Genomic DNA, 22,497 nt, shown 5'->3' on the forward strand with positions numbered 1-22,497 from the left:
AGTTAGTGCTAAATACATATTACTCCAGTGCTAGCCTCCCTACACTGGCTTCCTGTCAAATCAAGGGCTGATTTCAAGGTTTTACTGCTAACCTACAAAGCATTACATGGGCTTGCTCCTACCTATCTCTCTGATTTGGTCCTGCCGTACATACCTACACGTACGCTACGGTCACAAGACGCAGGCCTCCTAATTGTCCCTAGAATTTCTAAGCAAACAGCTGGAGGCAGGGCTTTCTCCTATAGAGCTCCATTTTTATGGAACGGTCTGCCTACCCATGTCAGAGACGCAAACTCGGTCTCAACCTTTAAGTCTTTACTGAAGACTCATCTCTTCAGTGGGTCATATGATTGAGTGTAGTCTGGCCTAGGAGTGGGAAGGTGAACGGAAAGGCTCTGGAGCAACGAACCGCCCTTGCTGTCTCTGCCTGGCCGGTTCCCCTCTTTCCACTGGGATTCTCTGCCTCTAACCCTATTACAGGGGCTGAGTCACTGGCTTACTGGGGCTCTCTCATGCCGTCCCTGGAAGGGGTGCGTCACCTGAGTGGGTTGATTCACTGATGTGGTCATCCTGTCTGGGTTGGCGCCCCCCCTTGGGTTGTGCCATGGCGGAGATCTTTGTGGGCTATACTCAGCCTTGTCTCAGGATGGTAAGTTGGTGGTTGAAGATATCCCTCTAGTGGTGTGGGGGCTGTGCTTTGGCAAAGTGGGTGGGGTTATATCCTTCCTGTTTGGCCCTGTCCGGGGGTGTCCTCGGATGGGGCCACAGTATCTCCTGACCCCTCCTGTCTCAGCCTCCAGTATTTATGCTGCAGTAGTTTATGTGTCGGGGGGCTAGGGTAAGTTTGTTATATCTGGAGTACTTCTCCTGTCCTAATCGGTGTCCTGTGTGAATCTAAGTGTGCGTTCTCTAATTCTCTCCTTCTCTCTTTCTTTCTCTCTCTCGGAGGACCTGAGCCTTAGGACCATGCCCCAGGACTACCTGACATGATGACTCCTTGCTGTCCCCAGTCCACCTGACCGTGCTGCTGCTTGCTGTTTGGGGTTTTAGGCTGGGTTTCTGTACAGCACTTTGAGATATCAGCTGATGTACGAAGGGCTATATAAATACATTTGATTTGATTTGATTGTTAGACGTTCACATTATACACCCACCCAGTGCTTAATGGTAAATTGGGAGGTGCTGGAACAAAAAGTGAGCCCGAGAAACCTGGGCCTGAACACATAAAAAAATGTAGATATAACCTTCTGCATACTGGCATAGAGCAGTAGAGTGCTTGCAGAAGTTGCACAAATGAGGGAACACGTTTGTCCGGGAAAATGTTGGCCTTTTATAACCGCATTTCATGCAATTCTACATAATTGTAGATTACTGAAAAATATTTGGTTTGGGGTCTTTGCGCATGCGCTTTGTGAGCCTTTTGGAGCGCATTCTTTTTTAAATAAAAAATAAATAAAAAGTATACTTTTTAAAATTATGAACACAACAAATACAAAAAAACAGAAATAAAAAAAACAAGAGTACATAATTAAAAAGTACTGTGATGAAATAAAACACTTTTAAAGCTATATTGAACCGATTAAAAATAGAGATCACATAAAAAAAAGGTGAGAAGGTATAACATATTACCTATCAAGATTCATTTTCAATTTGTTAAATACTTTTATGGTGCGTATTGCTTTTTTGTTTTTACATTTACTGATCATTTCAAAATAATATTTCAATTCTATCTTAAATAATGTGAAAAGGGGTTTGTTCTCTGCCCACTTCATTTTATGGACAAAGAATTTTCCATGAAAGATTAACAAATTAGGGCCTCCCGGGTGGCGCAGTGGTTAAGGGCGCTGTACTGCAGCGCACTCTGTGCCATCAGAGTTCCTGGGTTCGCGCCCAGGCTCTGTCGTAACCGGCCGTGACCGTGAGGTCCGTTGATCCATATAATTTGGATCAAAATATGTGTTACAAAGTTGTTTCTTTTAAAATAAAATATTCTAACTCACACCAACATCTTCTGACATAAGAACAGTCCCAAAATAAATGGTCAAGAGTCTCTGGGTCACAATCACAAAATACACATTTGTTATCAATAGCTATTTTAAATCTGTGTATAATAAAGGTCTTTACAGGGTAGATTCCATGAATGAGTTTGTATGATACTTCTTTCAACTTATTAGATATACAATATTTACCAGATAACAATTAAACTTTGTTCCAGTTCACTTGTCCTAGGGCTGCATTCCAGTACATTTTAGCAGAGGGAATAGTAACATATTGACATAGTGTCCTTATATACATGTTATTACATTTATAGTTTACAATGTCAATTCCTTCTAGTTGCATTGAGTCTACAAAATCCTCAACAGTTGCACTTGGAGTACTGTTATATTCTCCTAAAACAAGAATAACACCTTTAGGGATAGCTCTAACAACAATTTGATACTCCTCAGGAGTGAATGTAACATTGTGTGTTCTAAAAGATTCTGGATAATCATATAGTATTTTATGTCTTTATTATTCCAGATTGTATACATGAGGGGAAAAATTGTGTTTGTACATGAGGTTCCAAGTTAGAAGTACTTGTTTATGAAAGTTTGCAAGCTTAATAGGGATTTTACCCATATCAAAGTTGCATTTGAGTAAGAATTCTAGACCACCAATTTGTTGGAATATTAAATTAGGGATGATATTCCAGATGCAACCCTTATTTCTTAAATAGTTTACATTTAATCCTAAATGTTATATTAGAGGTTTTAAAATCCAGAGCATTCAACCCTCCCTCACCTTGGGTGCTACATATTACCGCTTTTCTTAAATAATGAGCTTTATTCCTCCATATGAAGTTAAATAATTTAGTATCAACCATTTTAGTTACTGACAGAGGAACATCCAAGGCAAGGGAGGTATAAACTAATCTGGACAGATTGTGATAGAAGTACACGTCCAGATAAAGAAAGATCTCTTAATAAACAGGAGTTAAATCTCTTTCCAATTTTCTCTACAATAGGAGATAAATTTAAGTTATCCCTTTCTTTCTGATCTTTGCTAACTGTAATACCAAGATATGTGATCACATCTTTTACAGGGATATTACATACTGAGTTTAAGTCACGCCTTTTCAACGCAAATAATTCACATTTCCTAGTATTCAGAGATAAACCTATACATGTGTGAAGGCATTAATACACTCAATAGCTTTCTTGACTTCATTATGATCTTTTAAAAAAAGGGTGGTGTCGTCAGCCAATTGTGAAATGACTGACAACACTGTCAGCCAATTCGATGTCTAGTTAGTCTCAACTAGTGAAAAGCCACTAAAGCCACCAATGGGAATGCGAGACGTTCTCAACTGACGGTATCCAACCACCATCGCCCGTTTGTCGTGTTGGTGCAATCATGTTCGTACTTTGACTTTAGCCCCGGCCCCAACTCGAATTTTCAAAAACAAACGGCGGCCATGACGCTTTCCCCGCGTTGGATCATTGTTTACATCACACGGAGAGAGAGTTACATTGTTTTATAAGATGGCATAAAAACGATTGTAATGTTTTTGCTACATTTGTGTATTTGTAAGAATGGAAAGCGAATTGTAAACATTATTATATAGTGCAATCTCATTGTAAATAATAATTTGTTCTTTAACTGACTTGCCTAGTTAAATAAAGGTTAAATACAAATAAATAAAATACATCTCTGGTGTCATCTACCTATGATGCACGTAGCATTTAGCGGCATCGGTAAATCATATTTTTACAATCGTAGCTATTTTAATGCATACTTGCGCTTAAATTTGTGTTTTTTTTGTATGGAATAAGACGTCTGTTAAGTTGTGAGAAAGTAGCATGCTACAGTAGTTTATTTTCGGTTCCAGTGTATGGCACAGTTTTCTGTAATAGTATCAGTCATGTATTAGCTAATAGATGTATTTTGTTAGCTAGTTTAATGGTGTAAAAATCGTGATATTTCCCTTGCATTTCAATCTACTCAGTCATATGGGTCTGCAATATTAAGTAGGCTATTCAATTCCCTTGACATTCTGCAAGCATGAATACTTTACAATAATGGAAGATATGCATTGTGTTAATCTTACTATTGTCCATGTAGATATTTTTATTACATTTAAAAAAAATTGAACCTTTATTTAAGTAGCCAAGTCAGTTAAGATCTAACGTTCTTAGATCTGACCTGCGTTTAAATTTTACACAACTTTACATGCATGCTTTCCATAAATGCAATGTGTGCATGCTTTGCACAGATGAAAACCCTTCCATGATGACCCTCTTCCTGTATTAGTCATATAGGCCTATGGATTCTTTGTCCTATAGCTACATAACTAAAGCTAGTAGCTCACTAAATCTAGTAGCTGTAGCCATGCTGCTGCTTGGCTATAGATTTGCTCTCATGGTGCTGAGAATGCTTAGTGCTGTAGCTGTCACTTATGTATTCTCTGTATGTATTATGTATGAACCCTTGGACGTACAGGTACCTCCAGCATGCCCTCCTGCCTCACATTTGGCCCCTGTCCCTCTTGATCTACCTCAGGTCCTCTTCTAATCCACCCCATTCTTCTGTCTGTGCCTTGGTAGGGCGAAGACCAGCAGAAGAGGGTGATGTCCTTCCTGCCTCGATAGCATGCCTCAGAAAGTGCTGAGGTGATTTTTTCTATAATAAATTAGCTTAGAAATAGTAATTTAATATTTGTTAATGTTTGGATAACTATTAGTAGTTTAACTCTCTCCCTTAAATGCAGCTGGTGATTCCGGAGAGCTGGCAGGCAACTCTCAACAGGAAGCAGCAGCAGTGGATTGATCGGACGCTGTTTACCAATAGCTGCCTACGGAGCTCACAGTTCATCACTGTCCTTGCCCCTGTGGGCAAAAAACAGAAGAGGGCGATGTCCTTCTTGCCTCCAAGGCCTGCCTCAGAAAGTTCTGGGATGAGTTTTTCTATAATAAATGAGAAGCTTAGAAATGGTAATTGAATAGTTGTTGGGTCGACTATTAGTATAGTATAGTAGTAGCATAACACTCTCTCCCTCTCTCAGCGCTTGCGGGCAACTCTCAACAAGCATCAGCAGCGGTGGATTGGCCGGACGCTGTTTACCAGGAGCAGCATGGGGAGTTCATAATTCCTCACAGACTTGCTTGAGACACCAGACTAACGACGGTCCAGTGTTTGCTTGTCTAACCCATGCTGACAAGAGACATTTAAGTGTGACATTTTGTAACTAATCAGCATTTCACTCAAATGTGTGGCATGCATATGCAATGCTTAAAATGGTCTACTACAAATGGACAGTTATACAGACACTCCTGTTATGTCTATGGCTTCCTCTAACTTCGAAATGTTAATTGTAAACTGAAATGAACTATGTTTTAAGTTCTGCTGAGTGGAAGATTGTAGAACAGTGGCTGGCGGAGGTGAGAGATGCTAAGGGGCGAGGTGCTGAAGGAAACTGAGCCACTCGTAGGGTGGTCGTGAAACAATCCTTTTGTATATACACTGAACAAAAAATATAAACGCAGCATGTAAAGTGTTGGTCCCATGTTTCATGAGCTGAAATAAAAAATCCCAGAAATGTTCCATACACACAAAAACATATTTCTCTCAAATTTTGTGCACAAATTTGTTTACATCCATTTTAGTGAGCATTTCTCCTTTGCCAAGATAATCCAGCCACCTGACTGGTGTGGCACATCAAGAAGCTGAGGACTATTTCTGTCTGTAATAAAAGCCCTTTTGTGGGGTAAAAACTCATTATGATTGGCTGTGCCTGGCTCCCCAGTGGGTGGGCCTATGCACTCCCAGGCCCACCCATGGCTGCACCCCTGTCCAGTCGTGAAATCTATAGATTGGGGCCTGATGAATTTATTGAATTGACATTTCCTGATATGAACTGTAACTCAGTAAAATCTTTGGAATTGTTGTATGTTGCGTTTAGATTTTTGTTCAGTATTGTTCACAGTTCAACTTATTCCCCTCTACCAAGACAGTGTAGAGGCTTGTGTGTTTGGAGGACTCTCTGAGCTATATTGTCTATAGCCTATGACAAACTGGTCTGAGGTGAGTCCCCAGCCTGACATCGGTTCTTTTTTCAATGTGGGTCTAACCAATGCTAACAATTATTTATTCCAAAGGAACAGACATTTGGACATTGCTGAAATGTGTTTTAAGTTTGACATTTGTTACTCATTTGTAGTTCACTCAAATGTGGGGTGTGAATATAAGCATTGCTTACAATTGTCTTCTACAAAGGGACAGTTATACAGACTCTCCCTGTCATTTCTATGGTCCCCTCTTCAAAACATTAATTGTTTTAAGTGCAAAATATATGAGTACAAGAGACAAGGTAAAGGTTTATTTTACTTGATTATACATTCAAAATGGGAAAGGGATATGTTTAAAGAATATGTAAAAATACCCTCTAAATGAAAATAAATACATATAAGAATTTGTGTGAGGCAGGGGCAATAGGGAGGGGGTGGGAAAGGGATATATCAACAATGTATGAAATTGAAATATGAACTGTAAAAAAAAGTCATGAGTTGAGTAGAATACAATGACATCTCATTTTTTTGTCTACTACAAAGGGACAGTTTCACCTTTAACTTGTATGTATTGTAATTTAGTCTATACAGGGGACATACAGACAGTGGAGCAATTGTGCTGTGATGGTTTGGGACACACGTTATCCTGTAATTTCTTTCACTGTGTTGTTTTCCTCATTTTGTACAGGTGTGGCAAGCTTCTTTTCAACAGGAGCCATTTACTTTCCAATCTGTGTTTTCCGGTGATTGTATTTCAAATATTGGGAAAGGCCTGTTTTAGCTACGTTCTGTTCACTGAACAATTTTCTGCACGTTCCCAGCTGTAGGCGATTGTGATTGGGCTACACACAATCAACAGCGAGGCAAAAATTTAAAATAAGCTAATGATCCTCTGTGGCTAAATTATAGGCCTACTCGTGGAGTAGTCTTCTGAATGATTTCACTTATTTTTGAACAGGTAGCAGTAATTCTATAACTTTGGCAAAAGTGTTTAAATGTATCAGGGGTGCTGGGATACATCCAGCACCCTTCCCGCGGCTATGATTCTATAAGGAAATAAATTATGAACTGTAATGCTGGAGAGATGAGAGTTGCAGGCTCATGTTCATCAGAGCAGAGAGAGGGACAGAGATCATAAAAAAGTTATGTGAGAGATACAGGTGTGCTTCTCTCTCTCACCACAGAAAAGGCCACGCATTGATCTATAGGCTACATGTTTCGCAAACAATAAACCCGGGCCGGCCCGACTCAAATCAATTCGTGGAATATCAGACACTTTTTCACATTACGTTTTTAAGGGGCAGGAAAATTACGGAGGAGGCAACTTGAATGAACTCTGATTGCTTTTATTATAATTTTTACATTGCAAACTGACAATTATTTTTTATGGCAATAGAGATACCAGATCTTGACAAATGGGTTTACGGAATGAAACAGTCCAAAACGGAGAGGTGCAGGATCCTGTTCTGGCAGGATCCGTCTCAAATTATGCTCTGCACTCACCCATCCACCCCAACCAACCACTCTCCTTTTGTTTTTGCCTGTCTCATGTAACCGTACCAAACTTTACATATCATACTAATTTGCATGCCCCGGATTTACTTTTACTATGTTACGTCTAGTCTATGAGACCAGGCTCAGCATACAGACAAGGAGACTTCTGCAGCCTGATAGGGCCGAGTGCAGAATTCAACAACAACTCACTTGGTTTATTTTCCAAACAAGATTCGTTTCACTTCTTTCAATTCCTCATCTGGAATATGTGTCTCCAGTATCTTCTCCAAAGATTCAAACTCAGACCCCGGCATTGTGAGGATCCTTCTGTACAAGTTCCACTGTCCAAACCTTGTGCTTCTGTTAGTGAACCCGATAGCCCAGTAAGCCCACCCCGTCGTCTATTGGGCAAAATAAACATAGTCATATTTTTACTTTTGCTGTGGTTATGCAACCTGTCCGATTCTATCACGTTTCTCTGTCATATATCATCATGAAGATGATGAGTCACGCTTTACACTGACTACAGTTAGGAAGTCTATGACAGGTCAGGTACAGTATAGACAAAGCTTGTATTGTATAGAAAACTATGTGGTATAACACTAGGCACCGTATCTACAAGTATATATGCTACCTTTACTAGTTGTTCAACAATTGTTGTATTTTATTTTAACTTCATTAATTGTTGTGAATACATGGATAAGTAGATTTATGCATTTAATATGTGGTCCATATAGCCTAACTCTCACAAATAGTCCTATATGAGTACAAAACGTTTCTGGACCTATACCAGCCTCTAGTATGCACAGCACACATGTAACATTCTTACATTACCCATTGGGATATGTTGGAATGTTAACTTATCAACCTAAATGTACCTTTGTTAAAAAAGAATCGGAGTGAATAGTACCACAGCACCAACACATTTACTGTATTAGTATGTGGATCACATCATTTTATTCATGCATGTGCATCACCATCATTTTCACCTTTCCTCCTCTCCTCTCATCATAGTCAAAGTTTTCCAGAATGGCTCTTCTTGTTTCCAGCGGTGGCCTTGCTCCAGGTCTGGTTAACAGAGCCTTTCCTTGACGGAACAGCCTTTCTGTCCCGCTCCTTACAGGGGTTGGACAGCTTCTTTAGGACCTCTGAGTTAGAACAATTGTACAAAAGTAACACGGGTGCAGACAGTACATACAAACATACATATTAGCCACCCCTTTTCATAGTCTTAAATCAGACTTGATGTGGGTTTGTTCAAGGCGAGGGCGGTGCACATGTACAGTAACTAGGCAAGAGAGTCATTTGGCATTACCTGCTAACTCAGGATGACTCTTGTCCAGGTCATTTAAGAGTGGCACATACTTCTGCCCTTCAGTCCCGTCACCTTCTGGGGGCAAAATATGAAGTGAATTAAAGTTAATCCGTTTCATTACTGTAAAATATCTTTAGTAATATTAACATTTATTGCAGCCATGTTAACAACCTATCTATAACATATTAGTAGGCATAGTAATAGTGTTTGGCAAGCAATGTGAGAAACCAAACTTTGATCCCATGGGATTTTTAATATGGACATGTGAAGCCTAGTGCCTTCATCATATTTTGAGAGACTCACTGCAGATGCGTATGAGAACGTAGCTGTGCCTCTTCTTCATCAGACTGCTGGCCTGCTCCATGCTCTCCTCCTTGTCACTCAGGTTCACCAGCTCCCCTGTCCTGTCCATCAGGTCCACACAGTCTGCAGAGTACATCTTCAAAGTGACCTTTACACTGGGCTCTCTCGGTCTATTACATATTCACTTATGACATTTACTCAGTCAGGAAACAATCTGGCAGAGTTACCACATAAACTCAGCAAAAAAAGAAACGTCCTCTTTAATGTCCTAAGTTTTCATAACTGTGACCTTAATTGCCTACCATCTGTAAGCTGTTAGTGTCTTAATGACCGTTCCACAGGTGCATGTTCATTAATTGTTTATGGTTCATAGAACAAGCATGGGAAACAGTGTTTAAACCCTTTACAATGAAGATCTGTGAAGTTATTTGGAATTTTACAAATGATGTTTGTAAGACAGGTTCCTGAAAAAGGGCCGTTTTTTGCTGAGTTTACATTAAACCTCACACTGCAATGTACGGTTTAATGTATATCCAGTACTGTTTGTATCACTCTTTCATACTGTAACCACACTATCAGGTTTAATTAGGAATGTGATATTTGATGAAACACATCAGAAGTTGAACTGTAAATTATTTTTCTCTATGGGAGAAGTACAGGACAGTACCTTGAGGATCCAGATCACACCTCTCCTTCAAACTGTGGATGAAGTTTATCATCCTGCAGTTCAGGTTAAACAATTCTGTTTGGGCCTCTTTCAAAGTAATAAAAGAGAAGTATTTTTGTACACGTCCTCTATCTATAACCACATACTTCATTAAAGTAACCTGATTGTCACATCTAAATCCCCACAATGATTTTCTTAAAGTTTTTATTCTCATATGATCCGTTTATATCAACAAAGCTCTCCATTACCATATGTCGGACATTTCATTATAGGTCAGCTGTTGACCTCCACAGAGATGATGGAATTATGCTCAATCAAATCATGATGATGATATAGCGCCATCTTTTACTTACCTCCAAACTGCACTGTGACAAACATTTCTCCTTCTCTCTATACAAAATGCCTCTATAGCACCCTCCTGTAATGTAGCTACAAGCAGCTGAAGCACTCGCCTCTTCCATAGAGCCAAAAGAAGTAATGAGTTTGGGCTAAGCACACAGTGCCACAATAGGGGGTGTTAAATCAATGTTGTTGACTACAATCACACTTAGTGACAAAGCTTTGGCACTGAGGGATTGGCCATTGTGAATGGCTTCTGCAGTTGCTCTGAGCAAACCAACAGTTGACAGGGTAAATATCCTGTTTGGAATTTTAACCAGACATGTAAACAGTTTTGAACTGTTGCAGGGACCTCACATTCCCCCATGGTCGATAACCCCTCTGACACCCACTCTTCTCTCTTCTCCTTTCAAAAGATGAGAAGACAGGAAGCCTTTTATGTGAAGGGACTGTTTGTTTGTATCCATGGAGTCAATATACAGACAGAGTTTTTACTGCTACTTGTTGAACACTGTGGTCTGACAGCTATACTGTGGGGGATGACTTATTGTCAGCCGACCACTAACTGAAATTGAAAACAAGACTGTGTATGACCTATAGAGACAATGCTACACTACTATCTAGCGAATTACAATGGCAAACCAGTTGTTACCACAAGTCTCATCACAACAACTCTAAGAGAGCAATATTCTGTCTTTATGCTTAAAGATGTTAGGGGCAGGAATCAGCTTTTCCTCTTACTTCACAAATACCACACAAGTTGTATTGAAGACACTTCACACATTCTCTACTTACCACCATAACAATGACAGGTGCAGTAGATCATCTGAGGACCTAAGTCCATTCATGGCAAGGCCTGCTGACTTGTATATGCTACATCAAGCAGGGCTGGTGAGAGTGAAACCATCAACACTGAACTATGAATAAACTAGTATTTCCCCCTCTATGACCATGAAGAGAATGGCATTGCTCAAATCACACTATCAATCAGGTGAGGCAAGAATACCAGACCATCGAACACTTGATAGATTGTACAGTGAATGAGGCACGAGAACCACTTAGTGACAGAATTAGATTAGTCTTGTTCAGTGAGCACCATTACTCATGGCCAAATGTACAGTAAACCATGTACAGTATCAGGACCAATGGTCATCACTGAGTCATGACAGGAAGGTAACATAACCCCCCAGGTCACTTAGGACAGTCACAGGTATATCATTATACATTAGATTTGAGTAATTTAGCCGACGGTCTCATCCAGAGCGATTTACAGTAGTGAGTGCATACATGTTCATACGTTTTCTTATATCAACAGTGGAGGTTAGTACAGTAAGACTGGAATAAAAATAAATGTGAGTGAGGATGACACTGTAAAACAGGTAAGTGGTGAGTGAGAGATGTATTGGTCAGAATGGCCACAGCTAAAAGGGTGAGTTGCTGAAATCTGATTTAGTAATGTCAGAAATGGGGGGAGAGACAATATGTTGTTGTGCAGAAAACACCAGTCAACTAGGCTGGGAGCATCTTTTAAAAAACATTCAAATGTCATTTCAGGAAGCCCCTGAGAGAATATCAAAAGGAGAATGCCCTGTAACCCTGTAACCTGGAATCATCAGGGAATTTGGATAAAAGCTGGGAAAGCTGGAGAAATCTGAGGATCTCACAGCTTGTGATAGGGGACATAAATCCCCATAGAGGGCCTGTCTGCTCTAGTCTGCTCCCTCCCCAGACTCACCAGCAAGCCTGCCTCTGGAGCTTCACTTCCCTTTGTCCAAAACTCCTCCCTGCTTGCAGCAAAGCCATTGTGAGCCCTAGAACTTTCTCTGCACTTATTGATCAATAGTTGGGAAAGCTTATTGATCAATAGTTGGGAAAGCTTATTGATCAATAGTTGGGAAAGCTTATTGATCAATAGTTGGGAAAGCTGTACAGTAATTGTAATGCGTAAACAGTGCAACATGGAAACGCAAACAAATACACTTACAGATGACAATTACATACAAATTTTTATTTTCAAACAGGAGGTATTGCGTCCTGTATTGCATCTGAAAATGTGAAAATGCAGAGAATGCCATAGCTATGTAACTCTTGAGAGTATATTCAGTGAAAAATGTAAGCTGTATGTGTCATTGATTCATTGTTTTGGCCATTTAATTGTCTGTGTAATCTCAACGATCAGCTCAACAGTTTTGGTTTGTGTTAATGACAGTTAGACAAGTTGAGAAAGTGCCCGGTAGTTTAGATATTCCTCAAAATAGTTTAAAACCATTATCATTTAAAAACACGCAGATCATTTTTTGAGCATTCATACATTTGCAAGATCATAAACCTGAACATCTAAGAGATTGCTCTTATCATGTCCATCTGTATGGTGCACAAATATTCTAAATCAATGCAGTAGTACCGTCCCCTCATCACGAACCTGGAACATCCCTGCCATCCCCAAACACACAAGATTCATCATAAAGGGGATTTATTAAAACCTCACCAGTTATCATAGAACAAAAGTCCATTGTGAGGATTCCGATGTAAGCACCAGACACGTCACAGAGCAAGAGAATAAACATCGTAAACAGAATCACATTTAACCATTCGAGTCACATTAACGTTCATGCCCCCAAAATAAGTTGTTCTCTTCCGCATGGTGAATGTACAGTAGGCTTTGCATGCCTGCCCTTGTGTAGGTCCTCGTTTCGTACTCATTCAGGACCAACGGTTACAATCCCTGGCGATAGAATGCCTCCAAGTATGTGGAATTAGACCATCTGGATACAACCCAACTCTGATCCTCAGATTGTCAGCCTGACTGCCCAGTAATCTACTCTGAGCTGACTCCAAAAAAATGTACACATCAGCAGTAATTTCACACCAAAGGCCAGGTGATAAGGATCCTTTGTAGCTGTCTAATGCCCATTCTGTGTCCATTAGGACACCTCAGTGAGCTCAGTGAAGCAGGTTTTATGTTTATAGAACAGTGTTTTGACCTGGACAGGGGAGAGATCCTGCCTGTCCTTTACCTCTTCCACCTCTGGACCTTTGTGAGACTGCTGCTGGTCCCCATACTGCAGGGGATGACATAACGGGTGTGTATGTGTCTGTCTGAGAGGCTGTGGCACAGGGGGGCTTTCCCTGTCATTGTGGGAGCTAATCACGGTAAGAGGGTGATTGTGAATGGGCGCTGGCTTCAGAACGCCGCCTGCAGGTTTGATATGGCTATGACAGGGGTGGGAGCTCTCACAGCTGCTGCTGCTGTGCTCGGTAAAGAGGTCGAAGCGGAGGCCATTGGCCTTAACCCTTACTGAGCCGCTGATGCTGTTGTGGGTGGAGGTGTGGCTGCTGCCACCACTGTCAAACAGATCCCGGCGGAACAGGACATGGCGGCGGATGACCCTCTTGAAGGTGTGGCGGAACTCCTGGATGCGGTTTGCGTAGATGAAGGGGTTGACCACTGAGTTGCCGTGAGAGAGGATGATGGCAACGTATATGATCCAGAGGGGCGGGCGGGCACACTGAGGGCAGAACAGGGTGAAGCAGTTGATGATGTGCAGCGGCAGCCAACAGATGGCAAACAGGCCCACGATGATGGCCAGCGACTTAGCCGCCTGGACCTCCTTCTGCAGGGTGGAGTGGGACTTCCCCCCGTGGACAGCCTTCAGTTCTATGAGCTTCAGCTGATGCCGAGCTGCCATGAAGATCCGCAGGTAGATGACCAGCATGAGCAGCAGAGGCATCAGCACACAGGCGAAGAAGTTAAAGTAGACCATATAGTCCATGACCACCACATCCTCAAACAGGCACTCCATCAGGCCTGGGGGACAGGTGCTGTTGGGGCGCTCAGTGAACTTATTCCAGCCCAGCATCGGGGTCAGGCCGATGATGATGGACAGCACCCAGCAGACAGCAATTATCCCCTTGGCACGCTGGCCTGTCACCAGGCTATTGTACCTGTGGGAATAATAAAGATATGGACTGTCAGTAAGACACACATTATGGGCTCTCTTGGCTGGAGGAGGATAAGTTGTCTCTCTGGAGGGTTAGACTCCCCCAGAAGTTAAGGGATAGTGAGTTAAATAATAAACACTATAATAGTAGGCACATCATTAGCTAGGTTTCCATCCAATTTGTGACCAATTTTTATGAGAATATTCTAAAATCTTTATTAAACAATATGCGCATTTTCCCACCAGAGATGTTACCATCAAACAGACTTTTTGCAGATAAAAGGCTGTGCGTGATGACATTTTCAAATCTACTGATGGTTTTGTCACAAAAACTGTTGTGTTATTTAGCAAATGTTCCTACTCCAGTCTTGACACATGCACTCTAGCCAACAGCTCAGAGATACAGCAGGTAGGCTACCTACATTATGAGATTATTATGGATAAGAGCAATATTATTTGTATTTATCAAATGGCGCCAAGCATCGATTATCATGTCACCAGAATAAGACCCTTGATATTTATTGGAAAGGAGCATCAAGCTCATCACCTTTAACATCCACCACACTGCGAAGTTCATCATCAATTCTTTCATCTGTAGCCTAATAAACTGCATGCTTTCCCGAGTCGTAGTGGGAGGACAACACAACATACACTACATGAACAAAAATACGTGAACACCTGCTCATCTAATATCTCATGCCAAAATCATGGGCATTAATATGGAGTTGGTCCCCATTTGCTGCTGTAACAGCATCCCCTCTTCTGGCAAGGCTTTCCACTAGATGTTGGAACATTGCTGCAGGAACTTGCTTCCAATCAGCCACAACAGCATTAGTGAGGTCGGGCACTGATGTTGAGCGATTAGGCCTGGCTCTCAGTCGGCGTTCCAATTCATCCCAAAGGTGTTCAATGGGGTTGCGGTCAGGGCTCTGTGCAGGCCAGTCAAGTTCTTCCGCACCGATCTCGACAAACCATTTCTGTATGGACCTCGCTTTGTGCACGGGGGCATTGTCATGCTGAAACAGGAAAGGGCCTTCCCCAAACTGTTGCCACAAAGTTGGAAGCACAGAATTGTCTAGTATGTAATTGTATGCTGTAGCGTTAAGATTTCCCTTCACTGGAACTAAGGGGCCCAGCCCAAACCATAAAAAACAGCCCTAGACAATTATTTCCCCTTCACCAAACTTTACAGTTTGCACTATGCATTCAGGCTAGTAGCGTTCTCCTGTCATCCGCCAAACCCAGATTTGTCCGTCGGACTGCCAGATGGTTTAGCGTGATTTATCACTCTGGAGTCCAATGGTGGAGAGCTTTACACCACTCCAGGCGACTCTTGGCATTGCGCATGGTGATCTTTGGCTTGTGTGCGGCAAGTCGGCCATGGAAACCCATTTCATGAAGCTCCCGATGAACAGTTATTGTGCCGGCCTTGCTTCCAGAGGCAGTTGGAACTCGGTAGTGAGTGTTTCAACTGAAGACAGGCGATTTTTACGGCGGTAAAAACTGGCGGTCCCAGTCTGTGAGCTTATATAGCCTATCATTTCCAGCTGAGCCATTGTTGCTCCTAGACGTTTCCACTTCACAATAACAGCACTTGCAGTTGACCGGGGCAGCTCTAGCAGGGCAGACATTTGAAGCTAACTTGTTGGAAAGGTGGCATCCTATGACGGTGCCATGTTGACAGTCACTGAGCTCTTCAGTAAGGCCATTCTACTGCTAATGTTTGTCTATGGCGATTGCATGGCTGTGTGCTCAATTTTCCACCCGTCAGCAACAGGTGTGGCTGAAATAGCCGAATCCACTAATTTGAAGGGCTGTCCACATACTTTTGTATATATGGTGTATCATTGCGTGACTCTAAGTTTACTTCGACATGATGGTTATTATATCAATATTTGCGCATAAAGGCGTTTGCACCGCTTTTCTTGTGTAATTCATTTAACAGACACAAAGAGATCCCACCATGTCGAACTAACAAATTGTCTGTCGGCATATATAACATTGACTTGTTTCATGCGTCAGGTAATTCATCTGCATGAAATGTTTGGATGGAAATGTGGTTAGACTATCTTTTTATGGGAAAACCTCTCATCTAAGTTATAAAAAGAGACTTAAAAACAAAACGTCAGTATTTAGAAGGGAAGTCTATTTCAAGTGTCTGTTGGTCAGTGTGGGAGTGCAGCTGATTTTTTTGGGCCTGTTTCTGTCACATTCTCTAGACGTTGAGGTTCAAAGGTTAGCTGTGAGAAAACAGCAACCCCCCCCCCGTGCAGCAACACAGACATGCACAAATGCCCTTAACACATCCCAGGGACACAACAGAACAGCAATCTTGGACGCAATAAAAAGGGAGTGAATGGCATGTTGTTTTTAGGTAATGCACACTATCAAATATGCCAGTAGGAGTGAGGTTGAAAAGAGTGTGTGAGCAACAATCTACACACACTATCCAGAAAGTGTATAAGTAATTACTGATTAATAATACATTTTAGGGAATAATGTAATTTATATTTGTATATCAAGGAAAATAAATGACTGGTCTGAACAGCTATTTTATTTTTTACATGTTTATAGTTCTGAATGGGGATTATGGTCTGTATAAACTATTAGTAAGAGGAGATTACAGTTAACTGGTCTTGGGTGAGATGGCCTCCTAGGAGACTATAGCTGGTTCCACTGAGGAAATCAAAAGCTCATCTGGCCATTTGGTCCAAAAACCTAAAGTTCATTTAAAAATAGCCTCTGCTACTCTATTCTGAAAATATCTCACACAGATTTTAAGATTAAGAAAAATGTAGCAATGTGCTACTGGCATAAAGCATGAACTACACAATGTACCTGCAACCTGGGTAGGCAAATCAATCAATAACCCTATACAGCCTCAAAGGGTAGATTTAAATCTTTGAAAAGCCTAACCAAGGGGTGGGAAACTTTTTGACTCAAGGGCCACATAGGGATTTCGAAATTTGGCCGCTCCAATTTCTTATGGGCCAATTTGTTAGTCAGCATCAATTTGCGGGACAGAAAAATGGCAGTTATTTAAAGGGTCCAATATCATTTCTACATACTTTCTACTTTTTTTTAACCTAAAATAATACTTTCCCCAAAAAAGTTGTTTGCTCACCCCTGGTCTAACCTCTTTCTCCGTATATGGGAGTGGAAAGCAGCGCGACAGCAGTAATATGTTTAAAATGGTTAACACACTCTCTGTTATGTTCATACAATTTGGAACTGACCTGAGGGGTATCTTGATAGCGATGTAGCGGTCTATGGCAATGGCCAGCAGGCTGAAGATGGAGCTCTGGGTGAGCACCAGCACAAAGCAAGCAATGAAGAGGCAACCATAGAAGTTGGAGCAGAAGCCTGTGCTGATGACGATGGCAAAGGGGATACCCAGCACTCCCACAGCAATGTCTGCCACCGCCAGGGACACCACAAAGAAGTTGGTGATGCTCTGCAGGTTGCTGTTGAGACAGACGGCCCAGCAGACCAGCACATTGCCCAACACAGACAGTACAGCTATCAGCAGCTCCAGCACAATGTAGATGACAGACGCAGCATCGTTCAGCATGGTGAGAAGAGCAGCGAGGTCACTGAGGAGGAGGGAGGACCACTCTCCTCAAGGTCCATAGCTGCAGCCTGGCAGCAGTTCGCTTACTCTGTAGGGGGTATCTCACTGCCTGGGACTATGGCTGAGCTCTCCACACAGAGACCACTTCACCTTAAAGCCTCTTAGAAGTCCCACACAGTTGGTGGTCAGATAAGCAGTCCAAAGGCTAAGGCATTCTCCTCACTTAACATATAAGGCATGACAGTCTCCTTTCTGTTATGGTATCTGCTGTCCTGTCTGGCCCTCTCCTCTCAAGTCCTTCCCCGCCACTGTTTGAAGATTCAGCCCTGTGAAACTCAGATGGGGCTCAGACTGAGCCAGGAAGTGATCACATGGGCGTCATACTGCTGCTGATAAAGGGAAGAAAGAGTAAATAAAGTGGAAATGCTGAATGCAGAAATGACTACACAAAATACCAGTGAATAAGAGACTTTCCATCAAATATTAACCACATTTGAAGTCAAACAATAAATTACAATGTATTGTCTGCCATGATACTCTGGAATTTCCAATGTAGCAAGTCAAATAACAATTGTACTGTTTACTTTACATAGACAATGTACTGCATTCCCCATACAACTGCCGGTCATCATCATTGATATTTGATCCGAACCAACATCAAGATCTGCAATAGTGAGCACTGACATCTGACTACGGATTACAGTATACTGACTACATTACACTACCTGGGCAACTGCAGTGGTCATGTTAACACATGATAACTGACTTTCCACCAATCCTCCTTTTTACCATTAACAACAGTCACTAAACTGTAAACCAGGGCTAGAGGAAATAATGTCATGACGACACGGTGGTGTTATGGAGCCACTATCCCAGTGACAGTTAAATGTCAGCTGTACCAGAGAGAGGAAACAGTCAGATGCTTCAGGGACTGGAATTTTCTATGTCCCCCTACTCACCTCCACCCTGCCTGATAAGGAGAAAGTAGTCTTGAGGACATCCAGAGACAATCACTAAATGAGGTTATCAGGACACAAAATTAAGCATTCAAATTTCGTTAGAGAAGGGTGTCGTCATGCTCAAGAAAAACAAAAAAACGAATAAAAACAATTAAAGTAGTACAGTATGTGGTTCGGGACTACAGCAGGCATAATCTACACTTGAAAAGACAATTGTTTTAAAAAAGGTCTAATTTGTCAATCAACTGTGGTCACTGTGCCACGCTCAATTTCCCAGGAATTAAATATGAGTGTGAAGAGGTTTCCAAACTCCTTTCATACAGAACTCTGATCATGTTTATGGAGAATTACCACAGTGAAGCCAAGGATGTTTTCTGAGGTTACTCATGGTTTCAGGAGAGAGCAGTTGTGATGGAACTGAAAGGCCTTTGCTCTCAGAAACATTTCCATTCAGGTGGGACTGAGGTTTTTTCCGACCAATCTCAGTTACTGTTTTAAATGTATCACACACATACAGTATAAGGCACAGAGGCTGCTGTTGCAAATAGTGTCAGTCTTGGAGCACATGTAACCCAACAGTGACAGATCTGAAAGCCATAGACTAGTATACTGTAGGAAAAACCCTTTGCATTGCAAAAAGCCTATAATGCAGTTGTGAAAAGAAAAGGCAAAATTTTGTTCACCCTCACACAGACCTAGTCACAAAAGGACCAGGGAAGGTACAAAGTGGTACCTTCAATATAAAGTTTACAACTGGATTAGAAGTGACATCTCAATGTGACTGCATATGTGACCCTATCTCAGTCGCCTTACAACAGCAGTCAAAAACGAGGCAATAACAGGGTATTTCAGTTGTCCCCTTTGACAGCACTTGAGGGGTATGAATAGTCCAAGTATAGTCTATAATGTTAAATTCATTTTTATTCCATTGTGAAACAGCTGTAGCAAACAAGAGTTCTGACTGTATTCTGCTGAACAGTGGACCCTGGTGGTTGGATTTAAACCAAGGGTAGTGCTTTGATACTGCATTTCAGATTAAAAGTATTATTTAAAGTAACTGTCTAGTGTTTCCAGATTTCTATGAAATATGAAGGGTCATTAATTCCGTGAAATTGTTGTAATTCCAAGAAATTATGATAAAGCATGTTAAAAAGCAGCTTTTCTGTGTTGGAATGGTGTAGACGTACCCCAACAACAGAAGGGTGTGGGTGTATATGGGTCATAAAATAAATATGTAAGTAGACCACTGATTGGCCAGCTCATCGATGACATCATCCTCTATGAGGAAATAGCAAAAAAAAATTAAATGGTCTGTTTGCGATACAAGTTTGAGGATGGGTTAAAAAAAACAACAACATTATATCAAATTTGTGCTTTGGTCACAAATATGAGCATAGGATGAAACAAAAACATTATTTAGGTATGAGTTAACAGAATATGAATTTATAAATGTTAGATTTTCTCTGGACAGTTACTTTAAGCTTGACACAAAATATGTTCAAGCTTGACACAAAAAGCTAATTAAATCATTCCCATGAAGATAAACCAACTGAACATACAGGGCCTCAATAAGTGCACATTAATATCTTAATGTACGACTGTTTGCTGAGGAAACCAGAGAACATAAGGAATCTGACTCCCACTTTAATACACTTACCTGGAGAGGTAAAACCACTGTGGTAAAATGGAACACCTAATATACTTGGCACACCCATCAACATTATCCTTACCAGTAAGTGACAGTATTAGTATCCCTAACTATCTACTCACCTCCATCCTGTAGTATTTGTTTATTTGGATCACCAATAGCTTTTGCAGAAGCAGCAGCTACTCTTCCTGGGGTCCACAAAAAAACACAAAACATGACAAGTAACAAAACAATGATACACTGCTAGACAAGGACAGTCACATTCATGTTTAAATACAATGATTTACAAACAACATAACACACAAGGGGATCTGTGCAAACATAATATCTAGAAACACATAAAGTGATTAAAAAACTTCCCAAAATGTATTGGACACAATTATCCATAATATACAGTGCCTTCAGAAAGTATGCATACCCCTTGACTTATTCCACATTTCTTGTGTTACAGTCTGAATTCAAAATCTATAAAAATACAAAAAATCTCACCCATCTACACACCGTACCCCATAATGACAAAGTGAAAACATGTTTTTAGACATTTTTCCAAATTGGATAGAATTCCAAGTGTTTGGACTTCTAGTTCACTCTTCTAACTCCATTTTATTCATCTATTATCTATTAATTAATCCAAGTATGTAAGCGCTTTGCACACCTGGATTGTACAATATTTGCTAGACAGCCATTTTCAAGTCTTGCCATAGATTGTCAAGACGATTTAATTAAAAACTGTAACTAGGCCACTCAGGAACATTCACCGTCATTTTGGTAAGCAACTCCAGTGTATCCTGTATTTGGCCTTCTGTTTTAGGTTATTGTCCTGCTGAAAGGTGAATTTGTCTCCTAGTGTCTGTTGGAAAGCAGACTGAACCAGGCATACCCATAACATGATGCAGCCACCAACATTCTTGAAAATATGAAGAGTGGTACTGAGTGATGTGTTGTGTTGGATTTGCCCCAAACATAACGGTTCATTTTCAAACCATTAAGTTAATTTCTTTGCCACATATTTAGCAGGCTTACTTTAGTGCCTTACTGCAAACAGGATGCACATTTTGGAATATGTTTTATTCTGTACAGTTTTCCTTCTTTTCACTCTGCCATTTAGGTTAGTATTGGGGAGTAACTACAATTCTCAGTTTTCTCCTATCACAGCCATTAAACTCTGTAACTGTTTTAAAATCCTCTTTGGCCTCATGGGGAAATCCCAGAGCTGTTTCTTTTCTCTCTGGCAACTGAGTTAGAAAGGATGCCTGTATCTTTGTAGTGGCCAGGTTTATTGATACACCATCTAAAGTGTAATTAATAACTTCACCATGCTCAAAAGGTTATTAAATGTAGGCTTTTTTTTTTACCCATCTACCAATAGGTGCCCTTGTTTGCGAGCCATTGGAAAACCTCCCTGGTCTTTGTGGTTAAATCTGTGTTTGAAATTCACTTCTCGACTGAGGGACCTTACAGAGAATTGTATGTTTGGGGTACAGAAATGAGGTAGTCTTTCAAAAATCATGTTAAAACACTATTATTGCACACAAAGTGAGTCCACGCAACTTATTATGTGACTTAAGGAAATCTTTCCTCCTGAATTTATTTAGGCTTGCCATAATAAAGGGGTTGAATACTTATTGACTCAAGACATTTCAGCGTATTTATTAAATTGTAAAATTTTTTTTAAAAAAAAAACATAATTCTGTTTTGACATTATGAGATATTGTGTAGGCCAGTTACACATAATGTCAATTTAATCCATTTTAAATTCAGGCTGTAACAACAAAATGTGGAAGAAGTCAACGGGTGTGAATGCTTTCTGAAGGCACTGTAAGCCTTGCATAGGCTGTCCCGTGTCTGTGTACCTGGCCGAAAATCATTTTGATTGCACCAGCACTAACTGTTGTATAAACTTACATTGTCTAACAAAATGTTTAATTAGGCTATTCATTAAAAAGTTTAAAAAAATCTAAATGCAAACCCCTTGACTTCTATCCAATTCTATGTTCAATAAAAAAAACGTACCTTTTTAAATGTATGCCTCGTCGTATTCGAAATGAATTACAATCTTTTTAGAAATGAGTTTGCACCATATTTATAATCATCGCTTAATAAAATAACATAATTCCTCGAAAACCCGTTGTGAAGAATAAGAAATGGGAAACTCCATTTGTTAGGCTACTTGTGCGCTCCGCTCCCACTGTTTCACTACCGATTCTCCGTTCAAT

General features: G+C 40.8%; 2 protein-coding genes, 1 long non-coding RNA gene and 1 pseudogene across 3 annotated transcripts; 1 reads left to right on the forward strand and 3 right to left on the reverse strand.

The window, feature by feature from the left end:
* LOC139412333 (beta-ureidopropionase-like) overlaps positions 1–7,852 on the reverse strand; it is a 20,958-nt pseudogene extending 13,106 nt beyond the window's left edge.
* LOC139411976 (uncharacterized) lies at positions 3,460–6,445 on the forward strand. The gene is made up of 4 exons (XR_011634653.1): positions 3,460–3,538; positions 4,584–4,649; positions 4,748–4,970; positions 5,042–6,445. It is a non-coding gene; the product is annotated as an uncharacterized lncRNA (long non-coding RNA).
* Positions 7,853–8,552: 700 nt separating the features above from the next.
* Positions 8,553–10,201, reverse strand: LOC139411977 (uncharacterized protein C22orf15-like). Its single transcript, XM_071158744.1, has 5 exons — positions 10,177–10,201; positions 9,824–9,910; positions 9,157–9,279; positions 8,854–8,925; positions 8,553–8,686 (listed from the first exon to the last, which is right to left on the reverse strand). Exons 1-5 carry the CDS (start codon positions 10,199–10,201, stop codon positions 8,553–8,555), a joined length of 441 nt encoding a protein of 146 aa, XP_071014845.1.
* Positions 10,202–12,149: 1,948 nt separating this feature from the next.
* On the reverse strand, positions 12,150–22,497 carry LOC139411978 (adenosine receptor A2b-like). Its single transcript, XM_071158745.1, has 4 exons — positions 22,295–22,497; positions 20,404–20,469; positions 17,340–18,063; positions 12,150–14,107 (listed from the first exon to the last, which is right to left on the reverse strand). Exons 3-4 carry the CDS (start codon positions 17,672–17,674, stop codon positions 13,087–13,089), a joined length of 1,356 nt encoding a protein of 451 aa, XP_071014846.1. The 5' UTR covers positions 17,675–18,063; positions 20,404–20,469; positions 22,295–22,497; the 3' UTR covers positions 12,150–13,086.

The sequence above is a fragment of the Oncorhynchus clarkii genome, chromosome 6 (assembly GCF_045791955.1).
Source record: "Oncorhynchus clarkii lewisi isolate Uvic-CL-2024 chromosome 6, UVic_Ocla_1.0, whole genome shotgun sequence".
Taxonomy (NCBI): Eukaryota; Metazoa; Chordata; class Actinopteri; order Salmoniformes; family Salmonidae; genus Oncorhynchus; species Oncorhynchus clarkii.